At 36.8% G+C, this 17,402-nt stretch overlaps 1 protein-coding gene across 4 annotated transcripts in view; it reads right to left on the bottom strand.

Moving 5' to 3' along the window:
- Window positions 1–17,402, bottom strand: part of PRP4K (pre-mRNA processing factor kinase PRP4K) — a 37,152-nt gene that overhangs the window by 12,550 nt on the left and 7,200 nt on the right. For all 4 annotated transcript variants that reach the window (XM_072998573.2, XM_072998575.2, XM_072998574.2 and 1 more), the window contains exons 2-9: window positions 13,058–14,254; window positions 9,369–9,539; window positions 8,808–8,960; window positions 6,775–6,856; window positions 4,962–5,172; window positions 3,231–3,304; window positions 2,606–2,696; window positions 1,062–1,209 (exon numbers count right to left, since the gene is read on the bottom strand). In XM_072998573.2, coding sequence (XP_072854674.2) covers window positions 1,062–1,209; window positions 2,606–2,696; window positions 3,231–3,304; window positions 4,962–5,172; window positions 6,775–6,856; window positions 8,808–8,960; window positions 9,369–9,539; window positions 13,058–14,254 — 2,127 coding nt within the window. The remainder of the gene's footprint in view (window positions 1–1,061; window positions 1,210–2,605; window positions 2,697–3,230; window positions 3,305–4,961; window positions 5,173–6,774; window positions 6,857–8,807; window positions 8,961–9,368; window positions 9,540–13,057; window positions 14,255–17,402) is intronic.

Here is a 17,402-nt window from a genome sequence, read left to right as displayed (position 1 = left end):
TACAACTAAAATACAATGCAGCTTTAATATACATCAATCAACTTATTTATGTATATACATTTTGGGCACATTCTTTTTTTGGAATAGAATTCTTCAATCTGGGCAGTCCAACCTGACAGAAAGTCACCTACAAACACCTAAATGTGGCTAACTGGGGAGAAAATCCTAATCAGGAAAGCTTATTGCCATCAAATAGACCTAGATTTAGCTAACTTCCTGTTCAAAAAGGAAGCTGCCAGCAAGTACCAAAGCAGCTTCCTTTTTATAGAACTGGGCCATGAAGTCTTCCAGATTAGGCTTTTCTTCAAGGTGAGGCATATTTAGATGCCAGTAGCTGTCCCTGTGGCAGTTTAGACTCACAGAATCGAGATTTCTGGGATATGTAGTCCAAAACCCCCCAAAAGGTACATTTCAAACCCCAACCCCCCCAAATACATCTCTATTTGGCACTATTCTAATCTTTCTGAAGATCATGGCCTTACTCTGTGACTTTTTCAGGAACAAAAAAAAAAACAAAAAACCCTCCAACAGACTCCATTTAGGTATACAAATGTAAGAGAAAAAAACAAGGAAGGAAACATACAATATTTCCAATTTTGCAGAAAGCAAGTATATTACGGCTAAGTCAATGGGACAGCTCAAACTCTAAAGTCTAGAAGTACTCCTGCTTTCAGAAAAAGCTAAGGCAGTAATACCGTCCAAAAACCTAGCTGTAAATACTAGGAAAAAAGAGCACTGGTGATGTTATAAAAACAACAGCAACATGAAATTTAAAAATTCAGTACATGAAACTTTTTGCAGCAAGATGCTTTAACTAGCAAACCATGAGCTACCAGCTATTTGTCATAATTACATTTTCTATAACCAAGTGAAAATGCATTTTTGATTATATTCTTCAACTATACTGTCAACAATACTACAGAACAGACTCCACAACTATATAATTCTCAAGTTGCTGCTCATGTAGTTTTTGCAGTGCTTGTGAAGACTCTACAACTATCCTAGCATAGTTAAGCTCATTACAGTTTAGGACTTTAAAAGAATTCTGACTCTTTACTTACATAAGTTCATTGTTTCTAATGATTTTGACAGCTACTTCTTGGTTTGCTCTTGCCATATCTCTGGCTCTCACCACATTACTGAAAACGCCTTGGCCAGTGTAGCCATACACATTATAACGTTTCTCTAGAACTTCACCTATGTTAACACCTAGAAAAAAAAAGGGGGGGGGGAAGTGCTGGTTACACAAATTTACAGTGGGTGCACTCAGGATGTCTTGTACACATATAACAATAAAATCATCAACAAGGATTCCTTCATACACAAATAATCACATAAGTTGGAACCACTTAACACAAGAGCAGTTCTATTTAATTTTATGGTGGATTTTAGAGAATTCTAGTTCTGTCAAGATTATCTCATAGGTAATACTTAACAAACTATTTCATTATACAGTGATGCCTCGCAAGATGAAAATAATTCATTCCATGAGTCGTTTCATATTGCAAAAATTTTGTCTTGCGAAGCACGGTTTCTCACAGGAATGCACTGAAATATAATTAATGTGTTCCTATTCGTCTTGCGAAGCACGGCCATAGAAAAATTTGTCTTGCGATTGACCCAAAAATTTCAAAGCGCTTGTCTTGCGGGTTTTTCATTGCACGAGGCATTCGTCTTGTGAGGCATCACTGTATTAATAATTCTCAAAACAGAAGGGCTGGTTTATGCAAGGATTATACTGAGAACAAGCACCAGACTCATGTTCCTTCCCTTCTTGCCTTCATCCCAGACAGAAAGCAAATTACTGACTGGAATAAATTTTGCCCAGTACTTTGTGAAGAAATTTGACTTTCAACTAGTTTGTTTCTTAGTTCCCATGAACAGAGGGGTTGAAGGAAGCCACTTAGAATCCAAAGGTTTCCATAAGATGGTACTGAATGAAACTATGTAAACTTTTCCCACTTAGTCTGTGTGTGTCACATTTGATAAAGAACTCAGGAAAGACATACTGGATCAGAATAAAGGCCTATTTTGAGTCCAGTTCTTGTCATAGTAGCCGCTAGATGTCTCTGGGAATCCCACAAGCAAAAATGAGAATAAAAGCATGCACTCACATTCACTCCTAAGCAACTAATACTGAGAGGAATACTTGTTTATACTAGAAGCAATATATACAGTAGCCACAATGAATATCCAACAATACAATAGATTGCTCTTGTTTTCTCATAGTTTCCCCATAATAAAACGGTTCAAAGCTACTGAAAAGTTACTTTTTAAATTTGTTTAGAGTGTACACCACCCTGAAATCTGATATGAAAATTAGAATTAAACTGTTTCAAGTCAATAAATAAAATGATACTAAAATACACTCAGTCAAGTCCATCCACTTCAAGTTCTGTTTGGCAAATAAAACACTACTTTTTGGTACCTGCATGTTAAGTGTTTTCACAGAAAACTAGAAGAGTACAACTCATAGCTTAACATCAGTGATACATGCAACTACTGTTCAGCAAATCTTTTATTACCTCATCTCATCTGTAATTATCTGTACTTTCATAGTTGCATTCAACAGACATTATACCAGAAATGTAGTGATCATACTTACGATAATACCCCTCTGCATCTGTCCAGTTGTCCCTGAGGTTGGGGTTTTCTTTGAAGTCCTTTCCAATGCCAGCAGCTCTAAGGCGTGCACTCTGAAGGAAAACAAACCATCTTTAGACTTTTTCCTTCATGTTCTACATACTTGGGTAAATAAACATTTTAATAGTTATCTCTTTAAAATTAGAGCTCAACTTATCAACTGATAAATTTAATATATTCTAAACACAAACTCCAACTATATTACCAAAAAACTCTGTTAAGGAAATACACATCTAAAACAATCTATACATCAAATCAGTGGTGTTATATAACATATAACATAAAGGCATAGTATGGGGGCAAAGTATCTCTGAACCCCAAACAACATGCCAAATCTTGTGCATATGTCACTGAGGTTGACAAGTTTAATGTTCAGAACATTTGTATTCTATTCAATTGTCATGAAAAAAATATAAAACTCTACTAGAATTATAAAAGAAGAATCACTTATGGTGAAGGAATCACTTTCCAAAATTAATGTTTTTAAAAATAATTTAAAGACTGTTACAAAAATTGTACTTTACCATTTCAATTAAAAAAGAAAAGAAAAGCACTTCAAGGATCAACAATGTCTAAAAATTACCTACATCAAAGTATGCAGCGAACATATCATCTGATTCTGTAAACATGTCAGGAGCAGTGACCTTCTTTTGAGATGAACCTTAAAAGATCATATTAATACAAAGAATTTATATCAATTGTTTTGCAACACATGTATTTTTTAAATGTGCTATCCTCCTTTAAGTATGTTGTAGCCTGCAACACAATTAAAAAACACAAATAAAACAAACTGTACATAGCATGTGGCATAGTTCAGTGCAAATCAAATCTAAAAAGCCTGGAAAAATAAGACCCAACACTTAAAAATATCAAACTTGTAAGGCAAACCTGCTTATTATACTGCTTGTAAATTTATGTAAATTGATATGCTTCAACTTCCTGTTTTCCAAGCCATCTAGAACTTTAAAGATTAAAACTAGTGAAGTTATTTTTAAAACCTGATAAAATGTTTTATTTGCCTTTTCCCAAACAGTATTCCAGTCACAGTACTCCAACCGCCATTGTACATATTAATAATCTTATGATTAACTGACTGCAGTCCTCTTCACTTAAGTTGACACTGTGAAAGTACAATGGTGTCATCATACTATGATGACAATATTTAATTTAAAATAATTAAACTTCCTATTTCTCCTCTTGAGGTTGAAAGGCTCCCTAGGGTTCCCTTTACAGCTTGGGAAACCTTTGGGAATCTTGGGATGGGGGGCCTTAATATCAAAAACTCACAGGCAGAAAGGCTATAGACCATAATCATAAAAGCCCATGCTCCAACTACAGATGTAGAAGAGGAACAGACTGTTAGCAATTATCCAAGTGTCCAGGAGGAAATTGATCACACACGAAAACAAAATATGATCATTATAATGGGTGTCTGGAATACCAAAGTAGGAAATAAATCAGAAGAAACAGTGCTAAAGTATTTGGTCCAGAAATCAGAAAGGAGATCAACTCATAACATTTTGTGAAGTCAACAATCTGTCTATTGTATATATAAACTTCAAGCACATAAAAAGAGAATAGCACCAAAGGACAATACCAAACGGTAATGCAGAAATCAAATATAATGTATAACTAGAAACAAAACAGGGAGAAGCTATGGAATAGTGTGATACAGATGTCAAAAATTACAGTAAAGCTGAAGAAGAGTAAAACAATCATAGTACCAAAGTATAATTTAAATAATGTTCCAGAAGAATTTGAAGATCATGTACTGTAAAGAACATATTTGCATTATTAAGCTCAACAGACTGCAAACCAGTGGACTTAGATCAGAAATAAAGTCAGAGAGAAATAATGGACAACTGATGAAATGCTTAAAATTGTAACATATGGAAATCAAAAGGAAAAGAAGAATCTTTAATGATTAAGTGCAGTTTTAGAAAGTGCATCTTTCATGAATAACAAAGTTTTAGAAAGTAAAAGCACTTGGAATAAATAAATAGGAATAGCTGGAATACCAATAGAGGTATTTCAGATATAGAGAGTGAATCTATAAAATCCTAGCAAGAATGTGCCAATAGAGAAAACAAAATAGTGGTCCACATTGTTCAATATACATTTCAATCCCCAAGAAAGGAAATGCTAAGGTGTGCCATAACCAGAGCACCACTGCATTTATTTCCCATGCAAGTAAAAAAAGCTAAGCTCAAGATTTTATCCAGAAATAAGGACACAAAAATTATCAAGTATCTCAGTTTTGACACTTTCTGGGATATTTACTATTTCAGATCATATTAATTACAACTGCTGATTCTTACCATTATTCTGCTCAACTGTCATGAGGTTGTGCTTAGCTTTCACTGAAGCCTCAAAGGTGTCCACATTTTCCCGTTCATATTCTTTAACATCAGCAGCTACCCTTTCGAGAATGTCATCAGGAGAGTTTGACCGACTGCGAGTGCTGCTCTGAGGACTACTTGGTTCAGATGGCACAGACATATTACTATCTTCAGTTAAGTACTTGTATTTCTGCAACAAAATACCACCATAATTTAACAATGCTGATGAATTATAATCTAATTTATTGATATATGATACTGATATAAATCAAAATGAAATTTTGGATAGTTCTTGCACTGTGCTGGCAGAAGTTCCTTTTTCCATCTCCTCTCAACTACAGTTTCTAATAACATCCCACACATTTCCTGAGGTCTCTCAACCATGAAATGAAGTTTTGATGGAGAAGGAAGGTAGGACAAGTGTAGATTTCAATTCAAACTACTCTGGATTCAGTGCTTTATTTCTAGTAGCCTTTACTTGCAGAGGGCTATTGCTGTATCACCACATTCTCTACTTAGAACAAGCCAATCAAAATGTAACAGCCTGTGACAGCCTGGCATTTGTTGTGTTATGTCTCTATCTTTCCAAACACTGCACATGCAGGGAATATGTTGTGATCAATTATGCCACTAAGTTTCACTGCTACTGTATGAAACATTATTGTCACTTAAAGTCTATGTGAGCTGCTCCCACTATAAACTTTAACACTTTATATTCCAATACTTTGGTTGTAGCATTTTATGATGGCCAATTGCCTTGACGTAGTTGTAAATATGGACATAGCAGTATTTAGCATTCTCAGTTCATTTGCAGTAAATGTCCTCTCCACCAACAATAGATGGCACGTGACCTTGCAAAGAGCAGCTATCTTGCTCATCTATGTCTCAGCTAAAGACTTTAGTGATCTGAACGATATGACTGACTTTAAAACTTGATGAAATGGTAACCTCGTGGAATAGCTTTAAAAAAAACTTTGAAGATGCATAAAGTAAAAATGCATCGGGTGAAGTATATTTAAAAAGCCAGTTTGTTTTGGACAGGTACCGTATTTTTCCATGTATAAAACAATAATTTTTCCTAAAATCATCAGAGGAAAAACTGATCATCTTATACATGGAAGGAGACTGAGGCAAAGGAGCAGCCGCTCTCAGCTGCCTCTCGCGGCTGCCTCTCGCCTGTCATTGCCAGATCGCCTCCTCCAGGGCCACTCGCAGGCTCCATTTGGGCAGGGGACAAGGCGGCAGCATGAGCTGGAGGTGAGCACCGCGACTGACACTGGAGGTGATTGGGCGGGGGCAGCAACAGTCAATGGGTAGCTGCGAGAAGCAGCCGAGCACAGCTGTTCCTCCGCCTCCTGCCACCACCCAATTGCCTCCTCCAGCGCCACTCGCGGGCTCACCTCCAGCTCACGCTGCCGCCTTGCCCCCTGGAGGAGGCGATCCAGCAATGGTGCCAGAAGCAGCAGGAGGCAGAGGTGAAGGAGCAACCGTGTTCGGCTGTCCCTCGCAGCTGCCCATTGACCGCCGTTGCCTGATCACCTCCTCCAGTGCCACTCGCAGGATTCACCTCCAGCTCATGCCGCCACCTTGTCCCCTGCCCAAAGGGAGCCCACAAGTAGCACTGGAGGAGGTGATCGTGAGGCGGAAGCAGGAGCAGTCAATGGGCAGCTACATTGGGCAGCTGAGTGCAGCTGCTCCTTCACCTCCACCTCCGGAAAAGGGTCAAAATCAAGGATTGTCTTATATATTGGGGGTGTTATACACGGAAAATACGGTAAGCACCAACACATACCTGCACAATTGCTTGCCTCTGTAATCTCCTCTGTTCTATCAGAGCCTCTTCATCTTCTTCTTCAACATCAAAGTCTTCAAGGCTATTGAAAGGAGAAATTTCTGAAATTGCACTGTGTGTGGAACATATACAGAACTTTGTACTCCATTATTCAGAGAACAGTACTTAAGCTCTTAGATCTTTAGGTAACTCAAAAGAAGTCCATAAAACTTTTCCACTTCTTCCTATTTCAATAATGCAACACCTCCAGCCTTTAAACTATAGGTGGGTGGGTGAGTTGTGTTCTGGAGCTATATACAGCCTGTCCATTAGACTTCCCACTACCACTCCAAAAAAGTGGTTTTCATTGGGGGGAAATGTGATGTGCCACTTCTTAGAAACTCCTAGAGCAATGATTTATCTTTTAAATTTGCAAAGGGCCCCTCTGAAGCGGGCAATCCCCACAAATGCCATTTTTTTCAAAACAAGAAGTAGACTTCCATATTTTCCAATCACTTCCATGTCTTTCTCATTTTTACACACATTTGGCATTCTGTACTGCTCCCCAGGGAAGAAATATCAGCCACTGGAACAGTTCAAGATGCCTATCTTTGATTTAGATAAAAACAAACCAACACATGTAAACCTTTAAAAAAAACCTTGTGTAATCTGCAGAAATACACTGCCCTGTTTACAAAAGAGCATTTTTGTACTTAGATATGGATATAAAATCATGAAATTTAACTGCTGGGTTTTCAGGAATCAAAAAGTAAATGAAAGCCCATTCAATATAAGCCTTTAAATTAAATATATTAATGTTCACATCAATGATAGGATGATGTAAATTATGCAAAACAGAAGTCCATGCCTCCATAAGAGCCAATCCAAAACATCACATAGCAAAAATCATATGTCATGCATTTTTAAGTCTAGATTTTTTTCTGAAAAGGAAAAAGTAAAGAGGGAAATGGTGATACATATATTAATGAAGAGAAAGTATAGTAAAGAACTAGTCCTAAGCACACTTATCTGGACACAATCAAACATCAGTGGAATTAACTTCCAAGTTTGTTTGTTTAGGATTATGGCCAAAGTCTCTTTGTCCAAAGAAGTCAACAGTGTCAAGATTTCAAAAACTGTGAACACAAGTGTTTGTAAACCCTTGGAAGTTGTGGATTATTTTTCTAAAACAGCTGTCAAATATGCTAGATAATAAAAGTATTTTGAAAACTGACACCATTTGAAATAAGGCAGTGGAGTATACTGGCCATACACACACCTGCAACTGGACTAGTGCTTTCCCATAAATTGGAAAAGTCCTTTGTATCCTACACCATATCTGTTGGATTACACCTACAAAAGGTATTGCATGATATGCCTGATAAGCATCTAGTCATACAAGTAATGCAACTTTTAAAACTTTCCAAAGATTAAGAACATTGATTATAATAAGATTGAAGTGACAAACTGTATGTTTAAAGAGTAACTGATCTTAAAGAAAATTGTGTGTCCATCTTCATCTGTATTATGCTAATGGTCTTCTGGCAAAAATGTATATAAATATTTAAACATGCATAAATACTTTTTATTTGCTTATAAAGCAAATTATTGGGGAACCTTAATGAATACTGCACACCAGAATTTACCACATATGTCTTATATTAGGTATAGGTCAACTACAGTATATCACAGAAGTGAGTACATCCCCTCACATTTCATAAATATTTTAGTATATCCTTTCAAAGCCAACCTCTTAGACATTAATGGCAGGTGTTGCATTATTTTGAGGGGACAGCACATTTACAATGTTATACAAGCTGTATACTCACTGCTTTACATTGTAGCCAAGTGTCATTTCTTCAGTGTTGTCGCATGAAAATATATACTAAAATATTTATGAAATGTGAAGGGGTGTACTCACTTCTGTACTTAAACTTTAGTAACATTTCTTCCACAGGGAAAACATTTCCTATTACAAATTTAAGAAACAGGAATTACAAGACTATGGTTGTGCAGGACACCAAAACAGAATACATTAGAATTCCATGTCTTACTTTTCATCAGACGAGGATTCTTGCTCAACTTTCATCCCTTCAGAAAGACTTCCTTTGAATTTATCCTCTATTTTGCTTCGACTCCTCCGTCTATGGCCTCCCCGTGACCTGGATCTTCTTCTAAGACGTGATCTACTTCTTCGACCTCTATCCCTGAAAGTGGAGGAAAAGCTTATTTAACTGTGATAAAAACACCAGGTATATATTTTAAATTAACTTATTTTTAAACTCTTTCATTTAGTTTTAATTGAAACACTTATTTCAAAATTTATATCTGTTTCATGAAAGACTAATGAACAAACAGACAATTATATTTAGGATCTGGCATAATCAACAATGACTGAAAATATTGGTGAAGTTACTCTTTTAAGGAGCAGATATTGTATTTTTATGATTAATGCTTCATTTGAAAACAGGTGCACTACCATCTGAAATGAAGGAAACTATAGTTACGATATTAGTTTAGCACATAATGGTGACAGGGACAATAGCTTACAAATAACTTGTTAGTAAATGTTATTTACTGCGACTTACAAATGTACAGTGTTGTAATGTACACACCTTCTTCGAGGAGATCTACTCCTCCTTCTTGGAGATCGGCTACGACGAAGAGGTGAACGAGATCTTCGTCGAATAGGAGATCTGGATCGTCTTCTGGATGGGGACCACCTAGGTGGGCTGGCATCCTTTGATCGCTCACGTCTAGAGAGAATATCATCTCTAGTTCGTGTTCTTGAAGGTGAGAAAAAAACAGTGTAAAGCTGGAAGCTTACAAAAACCAGTGCTAACTATTTTTTGTAAGAACAGTCTGAAACTCAAATGTAAAGTAAAATGCATCAGCAGAATAATGTTATGGAACTAGCTCCGTGTTCCCCAAATTAGTGGGAATATTCTACACAGTACAGCTCACATCATTTATGACATTAATGGAGCAAGTGAGCTTGTAACAAACAGACAAGTATAGAACCAGTTTTTCAGTACACAACTTCTTGGTTCACAATCAGAAGCTATTTGTTTAAATATCTCCAGTAACGGAAGTGAGATCTGCCCACAGAACTCAATGCAAAACTCAAAAGTCTCAATGTTGTGGGGATTGGACAATGCAACTGTGTTTCCCCAAAAATAAGACAGGGTCTTATATTAATTTTTGCTCCAAAAAACACATTAGGGTTTATTTTCAGGGGATGTTTTTTTCCCCATGTAGAACAATCTACATTTATTCCAATACAGTCATGTCATCTTCTGGTTGCTGCACAAAGGTGGAGGGTGGGGTTTCACTTAACTGGGGCTTATTTTTAGGATAGGGCTTATATTACGAGCATCCTGGAAAATCATACTAGGGCTTATTTTCAGGTTAGGTCTTATTTTCGGGGAAACAGGTTATGTCCACCGAACCTCAGTCACCCATCCTGCAATAGACAGCAAGTAAGAAAAGAATTCCTGTTTTTTCTGAACAGGAATTTCTAAACTAGTGCAATTTTTTATCATAGCATTAATAACAATTTGGAAGGAAATGCATTATACTACCTCAGAATGAAGACTGGGAGAGGCTGTTGCTAGAATAGAATGATTTATGTTTGTTGCACTTTGTAGCTTACCTTGCAGGTGAAGCTCCGGGTACAACAACCATGTTGTATTAGTTATACTTTTATCCCCATATTATAAGTTGGAGTGAGAGACAAGTATACAGTTACCCTGAAGTACAGTTCACTAATATAAACCTAGTGCATCTAAAATGTTCACAGAGCAAGTGCAAAACTGCTCAATAGTAATTCAATGCTACAGAACGGTAACAGATTTATCTTCTGGTTTACACTCAGAAGCTATTTTAATATAATACCAGGAATGTAAATGAAAAATGCCCAGAGACTTCAGAAGAGGACTATCTATCCCACACCTCAAGAAATTGCTAACTAGGAAAAATAATGTGGAAAGAACCCTGAACAGCCACTCTCTACTCTCCAACCTTCTGTGTAAGAGTCCCATTCTATTTCTTAACTCATGCACAAATTAAAATAATTCAAGCATTTCAATTTACTATAAAAGTAGAGTCAGAGGGGGCTAATCAAGCTCTGTAAATGCTAAGCTTATTTTGCCCCATAAGAAAACAAATCCCAGAGCACACATCTCAACAGCTGTAATGCCCTTCCCATAACAAATTTCAAAAAAGAGCCTACTGAGAATGGGCAAAAATATAGAGGTTCTGTCTCTCCTCTATAGCTAACCGGGGGGTGGGGGTAACACAACTGTGTCTTCATTACAGTAAAACATTATCCAAGCCTATGTACACTCACACTCCATTAAATTACTGAAGTGAATGTACATGTCAGTAAAACATACATGTATACATATAAAGAAAAAAACTTGAACTCTGTTCCAAAGTAAAACATGCACTGCAACATTGCTTACTAGATAATTTATAATTGGATTACATTCTAAAGATGCCTATTTTAGTTCATATTTCTTTGCTGGACTGAAATCATTTGCAAGCATGATATAAAACTTCCACCAGCATAACAACCTACTACTCTGTGTGAAATTAATACATTCTTTACAGTATATAGATGAAAACTATTGCACAGGATAGCAAAGAATTCAATATCCATATTTAATGCTCACTTTTTAAATAGCTTATAGCAATCTTGCAAATACCCCAAATTCATCACCCTTCCGCTATATCTAAGAAGATTGCACAAAGTTTGAAAAATAAACCATTTCCCAAGTTATAGAAGCCTTTTTTTTATTTTTAAGAGGTTCTCATATTTCGTAGCAGCATCACCAGTAACTATTGCAAGCCCAGGAAAAGCACATTTTAACTTGTAGCACTAAGCCACTTTAAATTTCACAGTCGAACTTTGTTGCAGAAATCGGTGTTGTGGGGCAGAAAAATTTTCTCAGTGGAAAAACCCCCAACGGAATCACATCAGCAAATATAACTAGCAGGATTCTGATCACTGTTTTGCAATATACATAATCAACAATGAATTGATGCTAATGACTAGGTCTGGATCCAATCCAGTATATCAGGCTTTCAGAATCTTATGGCACAGTGGTTAAACTGCTGTACTGCAGACAAAACTGTGCTCACAACCCAGGGTCCAATCCCAGGTAGCTGGCTCAAGGCTGACTCAGGCTTCTATGCCTCTGAGGTCGGTAAAATTAGTACTCAGCTGGCACGGGGGGGGGGCAGCAATGTGTAGCCTCCATAATTAACTTGTAAAGTGCTATGGGACTGTATATAAGCAGCACACTTTGCTTTGTTTTTTCAATGCTGCCTTGTAGATATATATGTCATCATCAACTTCACTGAAAAAAGTCCTAAGTGCACAAATCAATATATCCTGCAACTTTACGGAACACGTGCTCAAAATATATTTTTCAGGTTACAGACTAACAATCTAACCACAGAGATATTATGTAGAAATAAATTGCAAAGAAACTTAGATCCACTTTAAAGCAGCCATTCTCAACCTTTTTCTGGCCATGGCCATAAAAATATTATGAAAGAAATATAGGTTAAATAAAACTTTGGATTTGACTAGTATGAGGCACAGAAGCTAGAAGATTGCACTCTAAAATATTTTTATTTATTGTATAGCAAGGCAGACTATGTAGAATTTTCCTCTCCCTTCAACCCTCTAACATGTTTCTTAATTGTTAATTCCCAATATTTGGCCACAAGAATACACTGTTCCTCTAATATACTGTCTCCAATCCAAAATTTGCTATCATGGTCCATCGGAACGAAAATAATATTTGCATGCATTCACTAAATCTTCTAGAAAACTATTATGTCCCTTCAAAGCATTCTGTTCATGTAATTTCAAGTGACACTTATCTTAAAAAGGCAAAGAACAAAATTACACAATTTTACTCGCATGGCCAATTTCAATTATTTATAATGGCATCAAGTATATGTTTTTGAAGATCTAAATTTTCCTCCTTTCCTCTGACCCAGAACCCAGATTGGTCTGGGTCAGATTGGTTCTGACCCAGACCAATCTCCATCCCTCAAGAAAAGGCTTCTGACTCATCAAAGGGATTTTGCTGAACAAAGGTGAGATCTTACTGATTTCCCCCTCTTTTTCCAGCACAACATCCCAAACTGTTCTGAAGCTTTCTTCAACGCTTCAGATTTTCAAAGCCTGAAAGGACTGCAGGGGGAAATAGCAAAGTCCTCCTCCTCCTCCTCCTCTCTTTGGCAAAAACAAAATCTAGATGGTAGTGATTCATTTGTTAGTTAAAATTACCTGGGAGAAGAAAAACGTCTCCTTTCAGATTCTCTTCTTTTCCTCTCTGGTGATCTGCTCTTTGCTCTCCTATTAGGAGACCGATTTCGGGATGGTGATTTACTCTGTTTCGATCTGCGTTCATTCAGGAGAGGCGATCTGCTGCGCCTTGGCTTTTCTCGTTTTGGAGATAAACTTTTTCTTTTAGGGCTACGTCCAGGCCTCCTGCTAGGGGATCTGTTTTCTTTCCCAGATGATGCATCCTTAGAAGGAGACTTAGTGGGCTTCTTTTCTTTTTCATTTTCTGTCCTCCTGGATTTCCGATCTTTAGACCTTGATCGTCTTTCTTTGGATTTGCTCCTTTGTTCTACTGGAGACTTCGACTTTTTGCCTCGATCTCTGCTTTTATTTTCATTAACAACTGGAGATCTTTTACGATCTCTTGACTTAATCTTATCTTCTGCTTTAGGCTTATCCTCCAGAGGAGATCTGGACTTCCTATTTTTCTCTTGGGAGCGCCTTTTAAGGGTGGGAGATTTTGACTTACCTACTTGATCCTGTGACTTTGTTCTTTTAGAAGGGCTTTTCGATTTTCTCCGCTCTTTTGATTTACTTCTAGTTATTCTCTCTTTTACTCCATCAACTCCTGATTTACTCTTCTTTTTATCAGATCTATGTCGAGTCCGTTCTTTTGATCTGCTCTTACTTCGTTTTTTTGAACTAGTTTTAAGGTCCACACTCTCTAGTTTCCCCTTAATGTTTGATGATTTTGTTGCCGATCTAGTCCCATTTCTCACTTTATCATTGATTTCTCCCTCTTCTTCAGAACCTGACTCATAACCCTGAAGTATTAATCCCATCCCAGACTGAACTTTTCCTTCCATTAGTTCATTTTCAAGTTCAGCTTTAAGTAATGCTCTTTGTTTCTCTAAATCCTCTAGAGGAGCTAAGAAATCAATCTTAGTTCTTTTTGCTGGTCCATCTTCTTTATCAGAGGTATCAGCAACCTCCTTTCGTTTATGTTTCTTACGTTTGTGCCTATGTTTATGCTTTTTGTCCTTATCTTCTTCTGAAGAATGTTTATGTTTCTTGTGTTTGCCTCTATGTTTGTGTTTCTTCTTTTTATGTCGGCTGTGCTGGGTTTGAGGTTGGTCTCCCTCTGAAATGTCCCCATTTTCTTCATTTGCACTCTTCTCAGAAATATCAGCATCTTCAATGCTGCAAATATATAGAAAAGATTAGAGATCAAATAAAATACTTGTAAGTCAGCAAGACAAATGTACTACAATATCCATTCGGAAAACATTACTATATTCTAACACATCTTTGAAACATTATTTTTGATTTGTGGTAACATTAAGAATATGTATAACAAAACTGTAATCCACAGTAATACACAGAAAAATAAAACAGCAAATTCATAAAAAAAGTTCATGCTTGTTTTACTACCACTGGTGAGTTACAACAAAGGAGAAACATCTAGAGGTCAGGCTCAAAATCTAAGATGAGATTAATAGTACAAATTATTTATCTTACAATATCCGAGATAGAAACCAACACTGTAATGGTGTTGAGGAAATCAGACCCGTAAGCAGAACAAGAAGGGGGAGCACACTATTCTTGTAGCCAAGGTGGACAAAAAACATTTAAAAAAATCAATCAATCTTTAAATCAATCATCATCTGAGAACTGCAGGGCTAGAAAGGGACCCTATGGATCATCAAGTCCAGCAGCCCCTTGTCAAGGAAACACGGTGGAGAACTGAACTCCCAACCCCGGCTCTGCAGCCAGACACTAAGCTACTGAGCTATAACCCCTGATTTAAATCAATTCCTCCCTGCTTGCAGCTACCTGTGAACCTTCAAGATCTGGTCCACAGAAGAAGGCCAGGAAATCCTTAAAGGATCTTTGGTTACTGGAGCAAGCTGTGGAAAATATCTTCCCCATGTGATACTGAACGTAGATTACTAAAACCTACAGGCTGAAATCTTGCTGTGTAACTTACATCTGAGGAAGGTGTTGATGTCAGCAGCAATGGAAAATTTTCATTAAAACTTTCTACTTCTACTCTGCAGCTTTTCGTACTGTTGTGTAATTCCCGCTTTTGCTGAACTGGAACTGTGGTATTGGAGGAGGAGGTTTTTATTGATCAAAATTGCCACCATCAGATGACATTACCAGTGACTTTTTGATAAAGACTTCATTCTTCCATTTCAACACTTCCACAACTCACACATTCAAGATTCCGGCTCATAAATTTCCCAGCTAACAGTGGGATGGAAGCACGAAACTTGGGTGGAGCTAGACCTATCTAATCCTCAAAGGCTCCCACTTTAGACGTTTCTCCCAGGTGCCTCACATCCAGGTGTTTGTAAGGTAAATACAGCATCCACAATTGAGAATTAAGTTATTTGTAATCGAGAAAATCCAAAAATCCCATCCCTAAAAGGCTGTGTGTGATTAATTACAGGGATTGAGAGCTACGTTTCTACCAAACCTTGACAATAGAATTCCCAATCAAACTAGCCAATAATAATTGACTATACTGTTTAATACGTAATTGAGTACACTATATCCATTTTTTTAGAAAAGCATCTAATCTAAATAGCTCTTTACCACAAGGTGATGATTTAAATTCCTGAAACCACTACACTGTACATTGGGGTCTTGACTTGAGAACTTAATCCATATTGGAAGGCGGTTCTCAAGTCAAAAAGTCTGTAAGTCAAGTCTCCATTGACCTACAGTGCATTGAAAACCGATTAATCCCGTAACAGGCCATTTTTGTTCTATTTTGGGTTTTTTTCTGGTCTGTAAGTCAATTCTCAGGCTGCAAGTCAAACCTAAATTTTGCGGCCAGAGAAGTCTGTAACTCAAAAAGTCTGTAAGTCAAGGGTCCACTGTATTGAGCAAAAAAGCTGCCTAGTGATATACTCTAATATTTGGAACAATAAGTCTACTATCATTTAAACATTGTAATGTAGAAGATTTCATCTAGGTTGCTTTATAGTTCCAGATATAACAACTCATGAGTAATTATTTAACACTGCCTCCATTCCTGTTGCTTAGTATAGTAAAGTCGTAGTGGAGCAGACTCAGTGAATCAATAAGGATTTGGGGAGTCAAATCCTCCATGTTCCATTGATTCAAATGAGCCAACTATAGCTGCAACCTACTTTCTCATACTAAATTGCAACTAGAGTAGGCCTATTTGAATAAACAGCATTTACAGAAAAGCTCACTCACCAAATCCCCACTGATGTCCTACTCTACACTAAGCAAAAGCTTTTCAGTCATTTTTTGGGACTGAAGAAAAAATGAAATAAAAAATGAAGTGTATTTTCATTCCAGTCACAGCAATTTCACCGTGCCAAGAAATACAGTGTGGTCTCGACTTACGAACGGCTCGACATACGAACGTTTCGACTTATGAACTGCTCTCATAGGAATATATGGACTCGACTTACGAACTTAGATTCGAGTTACGAACTCTTTTTTCCCTTTTTTTAAAAGCTAAGTCATCTTAGGTTAAAAGGAAAAAAAGAAAAAAATATCCCCTTCTAGTGGCAGAAGGTGGAATAGCAGCTTCCCATTAGTTTCTATGGACAAAAAGAGCAGATACAGATTAAATGGTTTTCAATGCATTCCTATGGGAAATGCAGATTCGACTTAAGAACTTTTCGACCTGAGAACTGCCTTCCAATACGGATTAAGTTCGTAAGTCGAGACCCCACTGTAGGTAGCTCTATAACTCCTTTCTAGCCTTCTAAATTAATTGGGTGTAATTATCTTCAACCAGCCTCTAAACATAATCACACAGAAATATTCCAAGACATTAAATACTTTTTGTTTTACATTCAGATCCAGTGATGTTTCAATTCTTTTCTTCTGAGAATCTTCTATACTAAGCAATACAATTTCTGAACTTGCATGATTAACTTTATATCCTGAAACATTCCCATATATCTCAAAAATATTTTAGATTATGTTATTGATCTTATTGGGGTTATGTAATTAAAAACACATCTGCATATTGTACACTTTTAATTTCATGTTAGCTTATTAAAAGACCAGTGATCTGTTTGTCCTGTCTAATCTGGTGAACTAATGCTTTTATACATAACTTTAAAAAGCATAACTTATTGCTTCTTTAATGAAAACAGAGATAAAATCATTCTATTAACCAGAATCTTAGTTATTGGATCTGAATTAAGTAGTTGTACAAAATTTAGAAAAAATGGGCCGATTCCAAATTCACATAAAACATAGGACAAAAAATTCTATTTAATATACTCAAAGGCCTTTTCTGCATCAACAAAACAAAACAATACAGGCCCTTTTGTTCTTAGATGTTGATTAATCAATT

The sequence above is a fragment of the Pogona vitticeps genome, chromosome 4 (assembly GCF_051106095.1).
Source record: "Pogona vitticeps strain Pit_001003342236 chromosome 4, PviZW2.1, whole genome shotgun sequence".
NCBI classification, from domain to species: Eukaryota; Metazoa; Chordata; class Lepidosauria; order Squamata; family Agamidae; genus Pogona; species Pogona vitticeps.
The sequence above is the reverse complement of the archived record's forward strand: the minus strand, read 5'-3'. Positions and strand labels throughout refer to the sequence as shown.